This window comes from Catharus ustulatus, chromosome Z, assembly GCF_009819885.2.
Source record: "Catharus ustulatus isolate bCatUst1 chromosome Z, bCatUst1.pri.v2, whole genome shotgun sequence".
Classification (NCBI taxonomy): Eukaryota; Metazoa; Chordata; class Aves; order Passeriformes; family Turdidae; genus Catharus; species Catharus ustulatus.
This window is the reverse complement of record NC_046262.2, coordinates 45773689-45795673: the sequence shown is the minus strand read 5'-3', so window position 1 is coordinate 45795673 and position 21985 is coordinate 45773689. Positions and strand designations below refer to the sequence as shown.

The following is a 21985-nucleotide window of genomic DNA, read 5'->3' as shown; positions in this document are numbered from 1 at the left end:
CCGTCATATTTGATAATTGTTTTGGTTGGTAATAATAATAGATTCACTTGGATTTATTAGACACAGCATACTTTATTTAATACCAGTCTCTGGATTTGTACCAATGCCTGCTGACAGTGCTCTCCTACTGTGTCTTTCCAAGCAAGAAATGAGGTCACCATGTAATAAACTGATACACATTTTGTGGCAATTTGGAAGAGTTTTTAAAATTCCTACATTAGGTTCTTTTGGTTTAGGTTTTTTTGAGGGTTTTTTTTTCTCTTTTTGGAAGTTTGGATTTTTTCCACTCTGCAATTAAGATTTCCCAAGTGGATGACCAAACTTTATAAAATACAGGAAGAAACTCAAGTTCTGCTTTTTATTATTATTACTATTGTTACTATTATTCTCCTTTTTTTCCTTTTCTTGCTGAAGTTGAGGAGCCTACACAGTTTGTTTCCAAACAAAGTGCTGCCCTTTTCTGGCAAGAAGGGAGTCTTCTTTAATTAAGTGACATTCCAGAAAGTTTAAAATTAGAAAAGATCAAAGCATAAAGAGAACTGCCTGAGGAAATGCTTTTCCAAAGAGGGCAGGGCTTGTTGATAATTTTGACAAGGCAAGAGGAATAGTTACAATAACTACATTTATTTTCTTCTATGCTTGGGTTCTTAAAAGGTAGAAAATGCCTTGTATTTACAAGAAGACAACAGGAACAAGATTGATCCTTAAGTATAACATTAGATATTGCACCTGGACTTCTGGAATTACTGACTACAGAGGGCAGAGCAGTTCAGGTAGCACTCAAGTATCTAAATTAAAATCTTACCTACCTCTACCTGTAGAAAGACCACGAAGCACATTTCTGGAAGGAGCTCCAGGCAGAAATGGCCATGTTTCAGCATGTGCAATTGCAGAACTTGTGGCTAAACTCCACTGTAGAGAAGTGCAGGGGCTCCCACCACCAATGCATCTCCAGCACGAGTCCCTGCTGTCACATCATGGTGGCCCACATGAGCCAGAAAGAAAGGTGGGGTATAAGACAGGGATCCACTGTAATTTTCTGGGGCCAAACACCAGTGGGATCCTAAGGTCTGGTACTTCTGCAAAACTTTTTGAGTGGCTTAAGAGATTTTTTTTTTTTTGTACACAAGAGTAATAAATAGCACTTACCCATTCCTGAAGGTTTCTTTTCTTCCAAGCCAAATAAAAATTCATATTTGGCCTCGGCAACATTCTGGGCATGAGCTGAAACGTCATTATCCCGCACAAGTGCTTCTGCCTAGAGTCAAAATAAACAAAGCCTATCTACCTTTTAGTGAAAAAAACAGCAGAAGGAACACGAAACCCCTTCAGGCAGCATTTTTAAAGTAGTAATTTCACTCTGTCACCACCAAGATCATCCAGAGTAGACATGGGCCAACTCAGCACTTTTGAAGAGCTCACCTCTCTGTCATTGAGCCCAAAAATTTCAGTATTAAGAACAAAGATCTAACAGAGATCTTAGAGCACCCAACCACTCTTTACTCACTCTTCAGCCAGCTTATCCATTGCAAGGCCAGCAGCACTGGCCAACTATCTCAGTAGTACCAGTTAGGGTTAAAAATATCAAGGGAATAGTATCAGAAATAGCAAATTTGAGTGTGAACATCATAAAACTGGGACCCATGGGAAAACCAGAAATGGGGCAGGCTGTTCCTTTGAAAACAGAGTGGGGTAGAAAGTGAGGAACAAGGACTACAACAAGGGTGATTAAAAAAGGAAGAAGGATAAGGTATGCAAAGATGTAGGAGTACTGTGTAATGGTCACTGTTGGGCAGCTCATGCATGACCACCACCGTCTATGTCAGGACAAGACCCAACTTGGTTTTACAACCATGCCACACAAGTCATACCTGCTTATCTGGCCAGAAGGCAGGGAGGGGACACAGGGTGGTGAGCCCAGGCAGCAGGGGAACACCTGGAAGGATGGATGGACAGATGGATTGAGCAACCTGTTCTACCCAGGCCTGGTGCCACCAGCACCTTCCCACTGCTCTCTTCTTGTAAGAAACACTTTGATAGAGTAAAGGTCCAATTCCTCAGAAGAGAGAAAGGCCACAGGACTAAGATCAAAATACTTTTCTGAACAGGTAGGGACAAAACAAATCTCTAAGATAAAACACACACCAGAAATAAACTGTTGTGCAAAAACTACCTAGAGAGTCAGCACTAAGTTTCTTCCCAGCTGGGCAAGATGGAGCCCATAATTCTTCTGCTTGAAGTGACAGATAAACTAAATCATTAACTCTCTAAATTCTTCCGTAAACTTTATATTCATATGAGGTAGTCAGTTGTTGTGACATAGCAAGCCATGGCATGGTTTACATTAGTGAAAGCATTAGCTTACAAAAACACTTTTTAAAAAACAAAGCTAAGTGGAACATTCTGTCCCCCAGGACAACAATAACTTTTATGCATTTCTATCAAATACCTCAGGATAAGCATCAGATACAACAGAAATTCCAAGTACCAGGGACACATAATTCAAAGAAACACATAGTCATGGCTATTAATCAGAGATGGATGGAATCACAAATCCATATATTCCTCCTAGGGCATCTGTCCAACAATTACATTTTCTTCCAAGAGGATATTGACAAATAGCTATCTTGCCTCATGCCCTAGAACAGTTTTGCTCCAGGTTCTCCTGGCCTTTTACACCCATTTCTTCTCCTACCTTTCTGCACTGCCAGTTCTGCAAGATTTAGTCTAACACCACTCTGCCTAAGACAACAGCAGATCTTACACTGGGGTCTTGGACTAATTTATTTATCATTCACTAGTCCAACTACTCAGCACTAGGGCTTCCAGTACACTGACACACGTGCTAACAGCAGCCTACCCAATCCTTTGGTAAATATGTGATGGAACTGATAAAGGGCTTTCTAGCACAAAGATGACTATCACAAGCATGACAAAATGAGCTTGGAAGAAATCCCCATGTCTGTTCTGCCTTTACAGGGCTGCATTCATTCATTGGCAGGGAGGTAGGAAGGGCTAGAAAAGAAAAAGCTGGAGCCAGAGCATACAGGAGAAGGCTCTTTGTCTGCAACAGTTTAGACAGGAGTAGCTTACAGAGCCAGACAAAAATTCAGCCTGCTCAGATGGATGTGAAGGGATGGGATGGCTAACAACTAGCTGGTGCCAAATCCCAGTGACAGATAAATGAAATGGAAAATAAAATGAACAGAACAGTCCAGTCCTGAGCAGAAAGGAATTTCTGATCTACACCTCTCTGGGACACAGCTTCTTCATCCCTCACCCTTGCTCTTTGAGATTTCACAGACATCTGCTGTACTGAGCATCCCTGCCAGCAAACACATGTTCCAGGAATCTCTATTTGCCTGTACCTTATTGTAAAGCAAAGAAAAAAACTCCATCTCACAGCAACCTTTGCATCATCCAGTAAAAGGCACGAGTAAACTGTCTAATTAATGGGGTTTCTGTGTATAGGGCATCATTTTTCAGAGTCAGAAGCCTAAAACAGAGGCTGCAAAATCTTAGTCTTTGCATCTGAAAAGGGTGACTTGATTTTCAGAAGTGCTCAACTCTGCTGATGAGAATTACAGATACTGGCTTGTGTAGGGGAACAGCTGTATTTAACATCTATTTAGCTTGTCAAAGCACTAAAAGGATGTATAAAGAAAGTCCAGATCCAGGCTTAAGGATAAGTTTATCATATTTCATCCGAACAAGAAATACTAAAAAAGAATGCAAGAGCAGGAAAGAATGTGGATGCTCTTAGGTCAGAGCTAGGTTTTAAGACTATTGCTTTACCAAGGTCCAAATCAAGGGACAACAACAAGAGGCTCTCATTTCCTTCTTTCAATCTACCACTCACCCAAGCCTTGCAGAAGTCAAAATGCCCTGAAACCAGGAGCCAAGAAATGGGCTGGACAAACATTCATGGTGCTTTCAAGCTGCATTACCAAAGATTAAATATGAAAAGACTGAAAGGGATATAAAACTCCTGCTTAAGCCTTCTCTCTCAGCTCAAGGGCAAAGAAATCTGCATCCAGGTCAGCTCATTTCATAATTGCTTCCCTCAGAGGGCTTTAACCACCACCTTTGATGCATCTCATCTTTGTCACTGCTGCAGAGGGTGATGCTTAGAGCACCAATCCCCTTAAATCAGCCCAGATGTACATACATTTCTCATGAGCCATATACATATTATTTTTCAGTCCAGTGATGCTCTGGGCAGAGAGGCAGCAAGCTCCTACCCATTTGTGCATCACTCTTGCAGTGCCTTCTGCCTGTTTGAACATGTTTGATCAAGCCTACTTATCTAGGTCATAGCTCTTGGTCAGGAGTTAGAAGGCTACATTTGCCTCTCAGTGAATTTTAGATAGTACTTATGAGGCTGCATTAATTTGCACTCGGCAGTCCTCACCCTCCAGACCTCCTGCAAATACACTGCACTAGTTCCTACTGACATCACACAAGGTATTGGCATGGGTCAACAGAGGTCCCACCTTGCCGGCCTTCTGTTTCATGCTTAGGGAGCATAGAGATTCTTTAGGATAAGCCTGTGGTGCTCATGGTGGTTTCAGGCCAGCACAGGAATGAAGCTGCTGAATCTGTGTCTCAATACTGAACTGAACAGCAGCAGGATGCTAAGACCACAGGATTCTTGCTACTCCAGCAGGAGCTGCCAAGGACAGATAAGTCAGCACAGCACAAAGCACAAGGACTGCCTCTGCTCTGCTGTCTGGATGTGCAAATGGAGCAGCAGGTCAGTATCTGCAAGGAGAAACTGTTCCCACAATTCACCCTTGAGAGGTGTCTTTAGCTCCTGGTAAGAGCTGGGTGTTGCCTTTCCTGAAGCATATTCTCTCTCTGGATGATTTTCATTTCAACTCTCAAGCTCCCCTCAAACTACCCTCCAAAAATCCCACTGGGTTTTTAGATAGGTACAGTGAGTCACAAAAAGCTGAAGAAAATGCTTCTCCTTTCTCCACAGAAGAAAAGCACCCAAGCATCCTCTTTTGACTTTCACTGAGGTTCTGGCTGTGACATTTTTTTGGGACAAACTGGTTTTGTCTTGGGGCCTTTTTTTCCTTTCATCCTGTCTTGGGGTGAACATTTCCTCCTAACTTGTCTCAAACCACGACACACAGCTACATGTCAGACAGCTTTAAATTATGAATATCAAACTCTTGCTATCTCACCACCATTTACAGGAGAGCTGGGCTCTGTCTCAGTGATAGGGATAACAAGGTCAGTCTGAGCACAAAGAATCACTGTGAACCCATGCCTCCTGAAGCATTCACACTTAAGGTCATATATTTTCCTTGAAAATGTCTAATAAGGAGGAAGTATTCAAAGGAGCAGATAATTAAATGGAAAATTCCAGTCTGGAATTTTTCAGACTTCTTGAGTGGACAGATGCTGTTAAGACAGGCTTATTCCTTGGAAGAGACCTGGGAAAAGAGTGCTTGAGAAAAAGCAGAACAGGATGGGTGCTCAAGCATGAATCTTCAGGGAGCAAGAGTCAGCCAAAATTCCGGACAGCAAGAGACCACTCACGCTAAAGGGAAACCTCAGCAGGAGAGACCTAAGGACCATTCATGAAGAACTGTTAGCTGGGACAGAGAGGTGAAAGTGTCCTCAGGCAAGTCTGCACTGCTCAGCCATACCAAGAGGAAGCTCAGTTTTACATGCTTCCGCATCTGCACTGCTCTGTTTCCCAGAGCTCCCTGCCTTCCCTCTCAGCCATACCACCGGTGGATGTCAGCTCCCTGACTGCAGGCAACAACCTGCACCGGCAGTGCCTTTTGGAGGTTTCATTGACGCTACTGGGGAAATGCTGCAGTGTTGCAAGACAGGAGAAAAAAGCCTTGAAGAATGCCTGTAAATCACAGTGCAGTTTGGAGAATTTCACAGCCACACCTGGACCACTTCTAATCCCAGACTGTGCTTGTTCCATTCTCATTGCTTCAACAATATCTCTAGCAGCAAAAAACTCAATTGCCTGTCAGCAGCCTATCAAATATTCTGATACAGTGAGTTTATGCTCTCAGCAAGAATGATGGACAGAAGGGTCCCACAGATTTTAAAACATTCTCCAGCAAGTTGCAATGTCATGGACAAGTCTTTGCAGAATCCTGCATTGAGAGCTCCGCCTCTGCTGTCACATCATCCCTGCATGGCCAAGAGCTCAGCAAGCTTCACTGCTTTTGACAGGTCATACCAATTGTTCTAAAAAGACTATGCCTGTTGAGCTTGTTTTAAATCACTTTCCTAAGTAACAAGATTAAATGCAGAAAGCTGGCATTAAAATAAACTTGCTAACTGGTGAAACCTAGTGCACCCACATCACAGGAACAGTGTGGGTGCTCACAGTAAGACCACTAGCAAGGGTCATAGTGTTTAATTCCATGTGACCTCATACACCATACCTGTGTTTTTCTCATACCTCCCCACACTAATACACGTTTGCAATTCTTGAATAAAAGCATTAGTAAAATAGATTAAAATTCAGAAGAACAGGAGCTTTGAATGGCTTAATCTCAGCTGGAGCTGCTAAAACATAACGCTAGCCAAGGTTTTGAAAGAGAAGAAATCTCAGCCGGGGTTTTAAACAAATTCCTAACTACCAGGAGTTGCAAGGAGATGCACAGAAAGCCAGAAGGTGACAAAGAACAGGCTTGTGTGAGAGCACTGCCTATAGCTGTCTTTCAGCAGAGAAGTTGGGATTTTAGAGAAGGTCATGTAAGACTCTTCAGCTACGAGGCAACTGAGAGATGTGGCAGAGGTGCTTGCAGTGATAAGGTGTCTGAAAAAAGCAAAGAACAATCAGTAATTCAGCACCTTGTTTTTTTTTTTAATACAACAACCAGAAGACAACAAAAGAAGGTATTGGGAGTCAGCACCACACCAAAGAGGACATGGTTCTTCGTACAGTTTATAGTCAAAACCACCAACTTCCTTGGAAAGCAATGTCACAGAAACCAAAATACTGAGGTACCTGAGGAGGGTGAAAAAGCCCAAGTGACACAAATCCCTAACAATACAGAAATCACATGAATCTCTAAGCTGAACTGTTCCTGAGCATCTGACAACTTCCATGACCACATACATGCTCCTAGGCTAAAGCAGCCTTGAATCCAAACCAGCGCAGTGAGACTCTATTACCTACCTGCTCACCAGGTTTCAGTACTGCCATGGACTGGACAGACCTCTGTCTTGGTACCACCCAGTTCCTCTCGAGTTCTCTCCACGACACACTCCACAGCTTACCCCAGGGATTCACCAAAAGCACTGCAGGCTTCCTGTGCCATTATTCCCAGCACTACATGATTTGTTTGCTATGAGCAGTCTCACAGGAAGCAGTCAGACTGGAGAGTGCAAAACTGAAAGGGTGCAGATACTATCAAAGCTGCTCTCCGTGCGCAAAGGCAGATTTCACAGAAGTTCAGTGTCTAAAGAGAGGCTCAGTTCAGAAATGAAAGCAAAAGATTTGCTGCTGAGAAAAAAACCTGGGAACGGTGAAAAAAACTCAAATTAACGCCTTAGCAGCAGTATCAAGCACGTAAAATTTGTTTCCAGTCTGGTTCCCTTGTTTTAGACCTGTGCTTGAGTTTTTCTCGCCTTAAAGAAACATTTGCTTTGTTGTTTGCTTGAAGTTGTTAGCAAGCAGTCAGCTGTTATACAGAATTAAATGCTTTTTATTATGCAAAGGCTGACGCTGTCTGAGCTGTAACTGCATGGCTGTGAACAGCATATTAATTCAAAGGCTGTATGATTACACTTTACTATTAAAGGTCACTCATCATTTAGTATTTGCCAAGTCAGTGATTTTTGATGTGTGCTGAATGGACCTCTGGGTATCTATGCATTATTTCTAAGGTATGTGCAAGAATCAAAAGAAGCCCGCTGAGAAGAAGGCTCACTGCCTGAACCACCGTGTTCTTAGACATAACACATAGAGATAATGAAAAACACCCAAAACTTTGATAAAGCCACAGTGCAAGTATTTTTCCCGAGTTATGTCAAAGAGCATTGGGGTGGGGGTGTGATTTAAGAAAAACTGTGCAATGACAGCATCTTTAATCCAGAGAATTCAGTCATGCATGTAGTAGACATCTTGCATTTACTGTTTTTGTTCAATCTGTTCCAGTATATTTAGCAAACCGACAGACTGCTTCTCTTCTGCAGGTAGTGTGCTTCCATTTTCTTTAGGCATCTCAGATGGCAGAACAATGTTTAGACAGGCTACAGGTCTGCTCCACATGGATTTCTACTCCATGTAAGCTAAAATTTGAATATACCTAAATGCCTCATGAGCCCACCAGAAGTTAGTTCAGTATCTTTAAGCAACTAAACTCTTTCCAAAACCCTAGCCAACATCTGCTGTCCCTTGAAAATTTGCAGACAGCATCCTTTGCCATGTGCTGTACATTCTTTATGTCCAGCTACACATACTCGGCTTTTATGGATGGAAGGACAGAGTATTGGGAGAGCTCATCTTCATTTTGCAAAGCAGTATTATAAACATAGTTTAAGATAGTGTCCCCAAGTGATTAAAATATTCCATTTCAGTGAATGGTTAAGAAAACCCAAAAAACAAACCAACAAACAAAAGAACACCCCACACCCAACCAGCAGACCATTCTACACTGGAAGAATCTACATTTGCAAAAGACTAAAAACCTGCATTTTCTCTGTGCCAAGTGCAAACTGTAGAAGTACAACACAGCAACAGAGTATGCCAAAAGGGGTATATATCTCCTGCTGACTTAGACATAGCTTAATAATTCTCCATGATTATTTCATATCATATATTTAACCTCATTAGTTTTTTCCTGACCCTTACCTAGATCAAACAGAAGTTTTTTGGAATAGAAATTTGAATGAAGTTTGATCTGAGCCATCTTATCTTTGGCACAATTGAGGCAGAAGTGAGAATACACATCAACAAATTTCTCCCGATGGGCATGCACAGGGGACTGAAAATATTGTTGCAAGACCATTTGCTTGCTAAGAAAGTGCACCTTAACGACTGTAGCATTGTCGGGCAGCTATGCCCTGCAAGCAGTCAGGAGCCAACAGGCAGTTTCAGCTGTGGCAGGAAGGCAGAAGACATCAGAAATGTTACATCCCCCACATGCAGCACAACACAGGCCAGCTGGTACTCATGTCCCACTGGTGAGGAAGTTAATACCTCTTCTTTTTTCCTCATTAAGTCACAGCAAGTCCACAGACAAGACAGCTGACATCAAACAGAACTTACTGGTACTATAATTTGTTTCCTCTTGAGAACAGGGCTTCCTTGGCAAGCATTCTTCTGTTAGCACTGACATGCAGACACATCCCAGGCCTAAGTGCATCTTGCTATCACACTTGGCATTCATTCAGCCTGGGAGATGCAGTTATTACTCAAATGACACTTCCCATTTGAAAACTGTTGTAATAAAATAATGAGTACACTTTCAGCCACCTCTTCCACTGTGCCATTTCATGCCAAGAAGAGAAAGCAAGCCTCATTCATTGCTTCTGCAAAAAGGGAGGCCTGTATTATGTAATCTGTGCCATTTAGGTTGTTTTCTTACTGCTCCCAAACTACCGCATCGCAGTTTCAATACAAGGGCCTCTTTTCATTCATAGAATCATAAAATAAACTGAGTTGGAAGGGACCCATCATGATCATCACCAACTCCTGGTCCTATGCAAGACAGTCCTTTCACCAGGCAGCAAAAAGTTGCTGTGGCTATGACATGATGTTCTTGGTAAGTGTGGTAGTGGCCAGTGTGTTTCTGCCCTGGTAGGCCATCCTCAGAAGCCAGCTTCAGCGTGGTTTCCTTTGGCTTAGCCCAGCAGTTGCAACACAGAAAATCTTTTCGTTAGCAAGGGAGCCACAGCAGACACCACACACTTCCCACAGCCATCAGTGGTGGCTGAGGTACTCAGTGGAGATGGAAATGCTGTGCTCACACTCTGATGGACAGCTTGATCCTTGATGGACAGCCTGATTCAGTGCCCAAACAGGTTTTTTTACTTACAGTATCCAGGAAGTACAGACAATTCAGGAGCCATTCAGGCTTCAAGGGCTAGGTAATACCCGAGCTCCTCTGACTCCTGATTCAACCCTGTAGCAAACAAGCCCGCACCCAGAGGGCTAGCTCTCACCCCACCCTGCTTTAAGCACCATCCACAACCTGCCTTGCTCATCTCTGTAATGCAGAGAATAAATGTTTGGATGCATTAGCATCACAGGAGTCTGTGGTCTCCAACAGAAGCTGGCAAAACAGCAATAAACATCTCAGAGCAAGGAGAAACTGCACTCAGAGAAAGTATCTGGAAATATTCTGCAGAAGGAATACTTCAAACAGTGCCATTACTGAGAGGAATGGAACACTTACATCGAGAATGAAAGCATCAGGCAGACACTTAAAGCTAGTCTCAAACAGCTTTTTCATCTAACAGAAGAAAATAATTTCTAACACACACACACCCCCGTCCCCTCAATTTCACATCACTACAAACAGGAAAATAATGACTGGAAATAGTGTCTGTGATGATGAGGTTTGGAGGGCATCAATCCATTTAGAAAGATATTCAGAAGTTTAGCACAAAAATTGCACAAGACCTAAATTTGTTCATCTGCAGACCCACTTTGCTGTATGGTTACTGTCCAGAGAAGTTCCCTAGCAGACATCCTCCTTCTCAGCCAAACTTCCAGAGGGAAGGAGCCACACACAATTTTAAAATCCACCAGGGTGCAATGAACCAACCAGGACATACAGCAGATCTGGGTGGGACAGGCAGATCGAGAAATCCCTGCTCCACCAGAAGCCAGCTCTCCATCAGGGCCCATTTGCAAGGAAATATCCCTTCAAGGATGGTGGGTGGCATATTCCCTGCTGAGCCCAGGAACATTACTCCCACCTTTTCTGGGTGAGCCAGCAAGACTCACACCAAACAACACTAACAGCTGATGCACCCTGGGGATCCTCAGCACTCCCCACGCAGAGCTGATCTGGAGCAGCATACTTTGACAGCTCAATTTTCGAGTTTTGAAAGCAGGGTTTGTCCAGTCTCAGCTGAAGAACAGCAGCTTGGCAGATGGTTCCTCAGTACCCTGGGGACCCACTCTCCTAATCTTACTCCGCAGACACTACCCCCTCCCTCCCTCTCTTTCTTGGGCTCCCTTCACTAGGCCGCTACATCGTGCTAAATTACCTTTTAATTACCATTGTGCCTCTAAATTACCTTTAAATCAGCACCCAGCAGCAGCCCGCCCTCTCGCTCTCTCTCAAGACCCTTGCAAGCCAACAGAGGTTCTCCAAAGAGAAACACATGCGTCAGAGAAGCACATGCCTGAGAAAAATCACTCCAGCCCTCAGCACTGCCAGCCTGTCTCTCCATGAAGCAGGGATGGTTTCAAGCAATCGGCTATTGAGCATGCATAGACAGTTTATCAGCCATAACCCAAGCACCCTTTCTTAGCACAGGCGGCCTTGTGTGGTGCACTTGTGCTGCCTAAACGCTGAATCTTCCAGCACTTGTGTCAGAACACGCACATGGAGACAAGTGCCTGCAGAGATGCTCCATGGCACTCCCGCAGAGAGCCTGCCTCTTCAGCCCACAGGAATCAAACCCCAAACCATCTCTTATATCAAAGCTGAAAAATCAATTGCCAGACTTTCCTGGTGCGATTGGTAAGAATAGAAAGGATTTGTGTTGGTGTGGAGGCAGGGAGGGAAAGTACTCTAAACAACATCCATATTTTTCATCTATGCACCTTGACAACAGTAAATAAGCTGTTTAGCTTTCTTTACTGTTAAGCAGTCAAGAAGCTTTGCTGAAAAAAAAAGCCACTAGCACATTCATCAAGATCCTCACTGCTCTTCTCCTCCTCACTTTGGTTTTCAAACTGAAAATTGGAAATAGTAAATCAAACAATCCACTTAAGCAAAAATAGCACAGGACAACCACCTTCACACAGGTCAGGTGTGCAAGAATTTTCTGTGTGGATTAAGAAGTCCTAGTTTTCGTTTCAAAACTTGTTTGAAGTTTTGAAAACAGCAGCATGTAAGTTTCTTGGACTTTTTTAACACCACCACAAAGGATGTTCTTAAACTCCTCAATGAACCAAGGCTCTAATTGAATGTGATTATTTGCACAGGGTCTCTCCTACATGGTTAACCTCACCTCTCTCCCATCAAAAGCATGCCCCAAAACCAACTCTCTGTCTGTGTAAATCAACAGGGCTAGGACAGATTCAGAGAGCATTAAACTGGTAACATCTGCTGGAACACATTAACTAAGGATATGACTGATGAAAAAGAATTTGGAGTAGAAAGAAGCCTCTTTCTACTAGCTAAACCAGAAAGGCTTGGATGACTCTCAGCAGTCTATTACAATTGCTTCAAACACTGGGTGTGCAACCTCCAGTTTCATTACAAATACTGCATTTGACTTTCTGTGTTAATAGCCCTATGCACAGACAAAATTTAAGTGTAACTGAAGCTACAAAACTAATAGTACTTGCAGTTGCCTATTACACACCCAAATAATTTCAATTACATATACATGTGGCTTTGCCTGACGATATACTAACTGGACCCTGTGGGAGCCAGGTAATTGATGTTTATAGCACGGAAACACTCACCTATGTGGGAGCTAGAAACTTCAGTCGGTTTGTGTGAAGTTCAAACTCATTACAACTGTATGTTTATGGTCCCATTGAGAAGCGCAGCTCCAACTCTCAGGAGCAAGGATGAAGATAGCACGTCAATTTCACAGGAGCATGCTTGTGTAGTTTAATATTCTATAGTTTTACACTTTTGGTGAAATCATCTCAATACTACTCTTGCCCTGAAAGTGCAATGCTACTACTCAGCCAAACGCTGACTTGTCTGACAACGTCTTGTTTCAATTTCTTGTTTAAAAATTCAAGAAATTGGCTAGATTAAGAGAGACTGTCAGTGCAGCAACAGTGTTGATGTGTAACACAGGCAAGTTACTTGGAGACACAATCAAAACGAACTGCACGATATGCAGGCTCGGGGTCCCAGCTCCGAGAGCAGCTTCCCTTGCTGCAGCTGGTGTCTCTCGGGATCTAGCAGTTACGAGCACAGAAGTGGGCTCTGAGCTTTTTCCCCTAGGGAAAACTGTGAAAACGATTAGAAAAAAAAAATAAAGGAAAAAGAAATTAAGATGGTTAAAGGAAAACAATAAAAGGAAAGAGGAAAAGGGATAAGGGAAGAAGGAAAAGAGAAAAGGTAACAAAAAGAAACTAGAAAAAAAGAAAAAGGAGAGGAAGGAAAAAGGAAAAAGGAGGAAGAAAAAATGGAAAAGTAAATGGGGAAAAGTGCCTCCGGCTGAGCGCAGCCCCCGCACCCGCACGGGCACACGCCGCCCCTTACCGCACCGCCGGTTCCCTCCATCTCCCATCGCCGGCCGCGGCAGATCGCAGCCGCCCTCCCGCCGGGCCGCGCCGAGCCCTGCCGCGCCGAGCCGGGCTGTGCCGTGCTGGGCCGGGCCGTGGTGCCCCCCGGCCCGCAGCGGAGCCGGGCAGCGCGGCGGCCCCAGCGCGGTGGGCGCGGAGCGGAGCGGGCCGGGCGGCGGGGCCGGGCCGGGCCCGGCGGGGCGGGGCGGCGGCCGTGAGGGGAGGGCAGGGGAGACGGGGGCGGGGGTCGGCGCGATGAAGGGGAGGGAAGGGGAGGGCAGGGGAGCGGAGTGCACCACGTGCTCCTTGAAAAGATTTTAAAATAAAGAGAGTTAAAAATAAAAAAAAAAAGGAGGGAATTATTTCAGGATTAGCAAAGCAATAGAGTGAAAAGCGTGCCTGCAGCAGCGGCGCTGGGCAGGAACACGTCCAAAGCCCGCGGGGGCCGGGACATGCCGTACTCTGCTCTTGCATCCCCTCAGTGCGGCTCGCAGTTGTTGGGAAAAGGAAAAAAAAGGAAAAAAAGAAAAAGCAGAAGCTTTTTCCAGCCCTGGGGCTTTCCCTCGCAGTACAACTTCAAAAAGCAGAAGAGTGCAGATGTCTTCGGAGTAACCCCATCTGAACACTCGAAACTGATTTTCCACTTTTTGTCATCGTCAGGTTTTAGAGCACTCAGCCACATCATTAGAATTTCTCTAACTAGGACCTCTGAGCCTTGTTCTTTTAAATAAAAGTGGAGCTTCCCAATGAAAAGCTGTGCTACCCCAAATCGCATTAGCCCAGTTAGAGGAGTTAACTACACAAGTAGCTGGCAGACTGCATACAGAAGGATGTCAGTTTCTCTAAGTTCAGTATATTTGTGTTTTGTTTAGCAGCAGCTGAAAACTTCTCTGGTTTTAGCCAATCAAAATTGAGGATAGGCTTTCTGGAACAGTCTCTGAGGACCACGAGTCATTGAACACACTGTATGTTTGCTTCATTCTGAGCATGGGTAAAAAAAACCTGTGTGTTAGGTGGTAGGTAAAGTTGTTCTCTAATGCTGTGCTCTTCTGAAAGGCTTTGGACAGTGCTGGTGGTAGAAGTGCATCACCATGAAGTCACTGACGTAAGTGTACCACACCCAGACACAGCAGCACCTCTGCGGCTGAGGAGACAGCTAACCCTGCCTTGTTCCCCACTGGCCTCACAGCTCAGTGCCAGAGCCATGCTCCATGTCAGCACTGAGCGATTGCAGCCTTTCTTCAGCCCTATGGGGAAAAAAATCCATTTCCAGCAGGACAAAAGTATGTCCAGGTGTTATTCACACATGCATAATGCTTAAAGCATCCTGGCCTAAAGCTTTCCCTGTTTGGCAATAAGACAGGGGCACCAGCACCAGCTCTGGGCTCTTCCAACTTGTCTGGAGGCTCCATCCAGCAGCACCTCCCCATGCTCTTCCCAATATGGCTGTGGCATACAGAGTTCACACTGCTTCTCCTAGACTGGACCCACTGTTTTTCACCACTTCCAGCTCCATGTTTACCCAAAGAGTAGTGCTCCTGCTTTACACCCACAACACCCAGCAGCAGACTGCACTGCCTCTGTCTTCTGGGTGCCAGTAGTGTACGCTGTATTTCAGAAGTCATTCTGCTCTTTCCCTTCAACTTCCCCTCTCCCCATCCTAAACCTCTTGCCTGCTCTCCAGCACCACAGGCTGTCTTTAACCATCCATCCCAGGAGCAGCACACGACCTGCCCCCTATCCTGCTCAGCTGCACTCCAATCCAGTTGTTTCTATTCTATGGAAACAGGTGGGTGAAAACCTGTCTTTCCATCCCCTGAAACAGCTGGCACAGGTCCCAAAGAGGTCCCTGGGATGCAGCTCCTCCGTGCCCATTGTCTGTGTCTGAATTGTGTTGGTAGGCTGGGATGTGCTGAAGTACTTCACCTCTCTCTTCCAGCCACAGCTGTGATGCCAAACATGTTTGGACCCCTCCAGGGTTTTGTCCCATCTGTCAGACACTCTGGGGGCCCCAGGAGCCGGTGTGGATGCGCAGGCTGCAGATTCCCCATCTGTGCCACATCTGAGATGGCTAATGCAGCGGAAAAAGAAACCACCCAGTGCCTGGGTCTCTGAGGAGTTGATGCACTCTGCCTGCCTCTTCCCTGACAGGCTGAGGTCATGTGACTGCAGGCCAGGAGGCAGCTGGGAGCAAAAGCAGGGCTGGAGTGAGAGGCTGGTGATGTCACTTGCAAGGCACATTCTCCTGCCCTGGGCACCTAGGTGGCTGATGCACCCACTGTACTCCAATTTGGAGCTTTTCCCACCTATTTGTGTTGAAAAAAATTTACCTTTTCTCTCTGATCCAGTCACTCTGGCCTGAGTCACTCAGACACATAGGCTGCCAGGAATATGCTCTGTGCTGAAGAACTGGGAAAGGAAAGCATTTGCCAGCCTGAGGCAGGATGGTCCTGCAAGCTTTTCCTATGTGGGCATCTAGCTCTTGGTTAGCTTCACTGCAAAGGAGAGTAATGAACCCTGAAATTGGCGCAAACTGGTATTTCTTACACCACTGATCATTGTTTTCTGCAGAAGAGCCGTGTTAAATCCTAAAACACTTCTGTCAGTGAGCAATCAGCAGAGAAATGTGGAGGGGTTAGTATATTTATGAAGGAAATTTATATTGAAAATCTTGATATAAATTTCCAGGTAGTTAGTTATATTTAAAAAAATAAAAGTAATGAAAAACTGACACAAAACCTGTCAGCTTGCTAAGTAGTTATGAGCTATGTATCACAGGTAGAGAGTACTCTTAATTGTTAAAGAATTTAGTTGTGAGCATACAGCATGTATTTTTACACAACCCAAACAGAAATTTTTAAAAACCCCAAAAACTCAGAAGATGGCAAATAGTCAAGTCCAGCTTTTCCTCATGTGTCTGGATTTTCTGGACACAGCTGGGAAAACATTTTTCCCCCGTTTTACTCAGAAAAACAGAGTCGCCATCACAACGATTTTTTTCTGAATTAAGGGTGGAAAAGGAGCTGCAACAGCCCAAAGGGAGCAGCAGACTTGGAGGTGACTGAGGTGCAGAATAAGAAAAACTGGGCATGTGTAAAGATGGTAACCTTCCTATTACTTCTTTAAAAGAGTCAGGTATAAATCATTATAGTAAGGCCCAGGGTGACAACTTCAGCATGGAATGGGCCGGTGAACACACTGGCTAGTTAGCCAGCTTCAGTGTGAGAAGTGTGTCATTCTTCACCTAGCTTTTTCCTCACAGGTTGTCAGGTTTGTTTGGTCTGATACCCAGAGTCCCTGGAAACTTCCCTTTTATGGGTTAACTGATTCCTGTCCTGCTCGTTCACTCATAGACAATTCTCCAGAGTCTTGCTATGGCCAGGAAACAATCCAGAGATTTCACTTCACTCCCTCCTCCATCTGACATATTCATTGGGAGGAAAGGAAATGACCAACATTCTCTGCCCAGGGAGCCTGTAATTGGCCAGAAATAGACCGTTTGATAGGATATCTCAAATTTGTTGTTCTATCCATCAGAGTGTGGGGATCTCCAATTTTATATTTATTTCCAAAACCGGGGACTTGACAGCACCAGAACTTCACCCTACGGAGTGAGTCTTTAGAAACCGCCTTGTTAGCCCAAATCAAGCTGAGGAAGACAGAAAATCCTGCTGATTCTCCCTGCTTTGGAAGGTTACCCCATGGGTCTTTGCTGTCATGTGCTCTCTTAATCTTAACCCTTACTCTTCCCCATGTCTAACAAATCTGTCACTTTGGCCTTCTCTTTAGAAAGGGCCACAGGGTCCTGAAATCAGCCCATCTGTAGTGGGTACTACCTTCTAAACAGGTTGCCCATTCCCTCCCAACAAACAGCCACAACTCCTGGATCTTTGTGTGAAATTCATGAGCCCACAGCAGAGACAGCTCATTAAATTTTTTCTTTGCCAGCTCCCTCCAAAGGTGGCAGCCCGATGCAGCAAGCATGGTGTAACCTAGGCCCCTACTACAAGTTTGCCAGAGTGAAGACCATGAGGAAGGGTTCCAGCCAGATTGATGTTGGCCATGTTCTTCCCAAGCATCTCCAAAAGTGACAGAGAAATAGCGGTTGTTCCTGGACTACTAAGCCCTTGCAAGTCCTGCTCCTGCTGCTCCCTAGCACTAAGGGTACAACCTAGCCTTCTCATTAGATGGGGGAAAGCCCTCCATCCCGCTTTTGACAGGCAAGCAAGAGGCCAGGTCTAGGAATTGAGAATACTCCAGCAAGGAGAGCACCAACAGTGGAGGCAGGGAAAAGGAAATTTCATCCAGTTCCCAGGAGCTCGGTGTTGTTTCTCTGTCTGGAACTTTGCCACATTAGATCATTAGATGGAGGTTTCTAGAGATCGAATCACCAAGACTCTTTCCCTTCCCCCAACTTGACACATAAAGGGTAAAGAACAGAATTATGTTTTGGTTTCTTTGCAATATCATCCATATGGCAAAGATAGATTTGGCCTTGGGAGAACAGGAGGGAAGGGCTCTTTCACTGTGTCATGGTTTAAGCCCAGATGGAAATTAGGCGCCATGCAGCTGCTCACTCAGCCTTGTCCTCTCTCCTCCTTTGCCCCTGTGGAATGTGGAGGAGAATCAAAATAAAGCTCGTATATTCAGATAAGAACAGTTTTATAGTGAAAATAAAGTAGAATAAAATAATAACAGTAAATAATAACAATGTTAATTTTAAAAAACCAAGTAATGTACAAGGCAGTTGCTCACCATCCACTGACTGGGCCCACACTGAACCCCCATTCCTAAAACCAGATCATCCACCCTTCCAGGTAACTCCTCAGGTTCAAACACCAGGCGTGATGTTCTGTGTGTGGGACATCCCTTTGGTCAGCTCAGATCACCTGTCCCGGACATGCTCCCTCCCACTTTCATCTGTGTACCGCCTCCCTGGCAGAGCATGAGACAAGGGGAAAAAAGTCTTTGACTTAGGATAACCACAACTTGGCAAAGTACCAACACCATTCTCATGCTGAATCAAAAACCAGCCCTGCTACAGCTACTGAGAAGAAATTAACTCTGCCCTAGCTTAACAAGGACACACTGCCTTGTACTACAGAGCATGCATCACACAAGAATCATCAGCCCCACAAGTCAATCTGGCATGCACATCTCCTCCAGCTCTTTCCCAGAGGATACAGTGCCTAGTAGAAAAGCACCGGAATCATATAAGGAAAGGGACACCTTTCTCAGGCTGAAGCACTGAACCTTATATTCATCTGTTGAATCAGATTATCAAAGACCATCTCAAAATAAGTGAAAAACCTCTGCCTAAGCATGGCTATTCTTAGGAGTCTTCCACTCAGAGCCCCACCTGCCCTAAAGTCACTGATTCCTTCTACCATTCCTACTTTTTGCCTGCATTTCATAACCAGATGGATTCGTTAGCAAAGTAGCACATCTAGATTATCAACCAAAAGAAAAAAAAAGTGTTTTGCATAAATATCTGCAGTGGTGTTCAAAAATGCATTCAAACACACAGGTGAGGAGATAAAGTATTTGAGCAGAAGAGAAATGGTCCAGGTAGTCTTTTACCCTCCTGAACAATACATGTGATTCTACAGAACATTATTCTTTCTATGGAAGCCTTAGCCAGTCTCACCAAAATCTTTCTGGTCTTGGCCTCTGAAAGAAGATGCCAAATACTGTAACTGTATGGTATGCTATCATCAAGGGAAGCATACATTTCAAGCCAAGATATGGTGGCTTTGTGGTTTTGGCTTCCTCAGACACTGGCATATTCCTGTTAAGTCTCATGTACAATTTTCCCCTTTTCATGAGTGTCTTCTTTATCCTGCTACAGATGATTCAGAGGACTGAGACTGCACATTAGATACAAAGCCAGTGAGACATGAGAGGAAAAGAACATTTATTCAATGGCCTTTTTTTGGTAGGGTAGATAGCAGCTTTTTACAGGACTGTCAGCACCTGGAAAACCCGAGTCAGAGAAGGACTGCTGCAGCTACAATTGTCTGTCGCAATGACATGCAACAAGCAGCCTTCAGAGCTGGGAAAATGTAAAGCACAACACCCCCACTCTCCTCCCCAAAATGAGATAATTATGGCCTGTAACTCTAGCATGTTCATACAGCAGCCTCTGGCTGAAATGCTCCAGTCAAAAACACAAACATTGCTCCAAAGAAAAGTACTAACAAGATCACTTCCTCTGCTTAAACAAATCTGCAGTGGGTGTTGTCAGCAGAGGGCTGGAAATGGATGGGCACATCCACATCCTTCCCCAGCTCTGCCCCAGCAGCAAGCACACATCAGTCACAAATGGCAGGTGGAAAGTTAAATGGGGACAAGCCCATTTCACTGGGACAGAGTGAGCCTAGCCAGTGTGAACAGATCATTATTGGCTTTGGTCAGAACTGGAAGGCCTCAGCTGGCAGATCTCTCAGCAGATTTTCTAAACAAAGGAAAACGCCATTCATTCCCACAGCAGAGGACAGGAGCCAAACTGTAAAAGACTTGAGACAGAAGTATCACATGTCAGCCAGTGTGAGAGACCAGAGACAGCCACTCCTGTGACGCAGCACCATGGTAACAGCCATGGTCTGCTGTGTGGTGGGCTGTATCACCAAGTACGGGGGAGTATGCTGTTTTCTTCTTCAGTGGCTTTCTGTGGTTTCTTGGGGCAGCCTGCCACACAAGGCTGCTGCACAGTCTACTGGGCTAATATCAGCCTCGAAGGGTCACATAAAGGGATGGAAAGCCTTAGAAGAACAACAGCCCTGAGGTGCTTGGGAAGACAGTGCAAGAAGGGAAGCATAGCTTTGCATCAAGACAGGGAGCATTCACCTGGCATCAGACACTGAGTATGTGGATGGAAAACTGGCTACCAAGGAAGACTCCTGTCCTCTCTTCTCATTTAAACCTTCTACAGTTTCGTGCTTTTCTCCAAAGTCAGACACCAGACCTCCGTTCAAACTTTTCATCTCTGTCTCTTCCCACTGCAAAAATCAATGTCAGCATGCATCCTCTAAATGTCCACTGTCTCCTGTACCACCTAATTTCCTCACAACCAAAATCCATTTCTTGCTCCTTACAGTTCTGGCTTCTTGCAGCACTGAAACCCATAGCCCTACACTGGAGCTCTCAGTCCTTCTGCTCTCCTACTCTGTAGCGCTGCTGCCCTATTGGTGAAGGGTCCCAGCCTCACTGCCATACACCCCAACACTCATGCTCCCTACCTCCTTAGCAATCATTTACCTTATTAACCCTGCCCGTGGCCTGGAGCCAACACTTCATCAATGAGATGGGGCACAGACTTGCCATTTCATATTACTTGAAGCAGCAGGAAAGATGTAGAAAGCTCCACCCACCCCACTCTCATTCACTCCTGCCATTTTGCAGTTGTGTCAAATGCCCCATTTAAAGGCGCACCCTTTGTAGACAGAGTGCTCTAGCTAAGGACCATCATTTTGCATGTCAGCTTTCTTCCCCTACCTTTATCCCTCTCAAATAATTTGCTTTTATCACCTTTTCTCCCCCTACTCTTTGCCTCAGCTTTACTCTTCCATCAGCAGTTGGGTAAAGCAGCTCTCACCTGCTCCTGTGCTATAGCCTGCAGTATTAGTTTTCACCATTGCATGTATCTTTCTCTGCACCCCAGATGCCTGTACTAAAAGCCAGAGTAGCTGCTATGCAGCATCTATCTCTTCCTTCTCCTTATTTCCAGAAAATCCTCATCAGGAATGCAGAAGGCGTGAAATGGACAATGAAATTTTAGCATGGAGATTCAATTTCCTCCAAAGCAGGTTTTATCTGAACAACTGAGGGTGTTAGTAGGCCTTGCCTGTCATTTATCAGTCCCTAACACCACATCCATGTGGATCTAGCACTTACAAGTGGAACAGATGTGCTGCTCCTGACTTCCTCAAACCCAAAACTCCTTATCTATTTTGTTTCCAAAAGCTTGATTTTTTTCATCCACTGCCATATTGACTTCTTAAAATTCCATAAAGCCAGCTTTACAACTCCCTAATTGTATCAAGATCAAATCCAACTCAATAATCAGCCCAAGAGAAAAAACTGCTCACCACAAGTATATACTCCAAACCTTCACAATTTTTTCCATTTATATATTTTTAATTAGAATGCTAGATTTTTACAGCTAGGTACAGGAGCAACATGCTGTTTGCTTCCCTTTCCTTGATGTCAGAAATAGTCTCTTCCGGCTTGAAGGACTTGCTGTATTCCTGTTCTGAGAGAAGCAGAGAATGAAGAAGTATGTATAGTGAGGAAGTGATAACTATCTGAGACAGTCGTAGGAGATACAAGCTTCATTCAAAGCCTGCTGGAATCGGTGGAAAGCTATCACTGCCTGCTTTGGCCTTTGGAGTCTCTTTCGGTTCTTCCCAAACTTTGGACTTTCAATGGCTGTTTTAAAAGTACAGTAATTTCACGACCATAAGGTGCACCGGACTATAAGGCGCACTTTTTTTTGCAGCAAGACTCCGCCCCCAGCTCCCCCCGTGTGGTTGCTGGCCGAGGCCCCGCCTCAACCCGGCAGCCATTGGCCCC

General features: G+C 44.7%; 2 protein-coding genes and 1 long non-coding RNA gene across 4 annotated transcripts in view; 2 read left to right on the top strand and 1 right to left on the bottom strand.

Moving 5' to 3' along the window:
- The window catches only part of PSD3 (pleckstrin and Sec7 domain containing 3), a 116005-nt gene extending 102544 nt beyond the window's left edge, over positions 1–13461 (bottom strand). Inside the window, exons 1-2 of one of the 2 annotated variants that reach the window (XM_033086179.2) lie at positions 13392–13427; positions 1150–1258 (exon numbers count right to left, since the gene is read on the bottom strand). In XM_033086179.2, the coding sequence (XP_032942070.1) occupies positions 1150–1258; positions 13392–13412 (130 nt within the window). In that variant the 5' untranslated portion in view covers positions 13413–13427. Of the gene's footprint in view, positions 1–1149; positions 1259–13391 lie in introns of both variants that reach the window. The other variant, XM_033086181.2, reaches the window with a different exon arrangement.
- LOC117010991 (protein NipSnap homolog 3A-like) overlaps positions 1–21985 on the top strand; it is a 52532-nt gene that overhangs the window by 8511 nt on the left and 22036 nt on the right. The gene's annotated exons all lie outside the window — the stretch shown is intronic.
- On the top strand, positions 1957–7802 carry LOC117010992. Its single transcript, XR_004420820.1, has 2 exons — positions 1957–4753; positions 4982–7802. It is a non-coding gene; the product is annotated as an uncharacterized LOC117010992 (long non-coding RNA).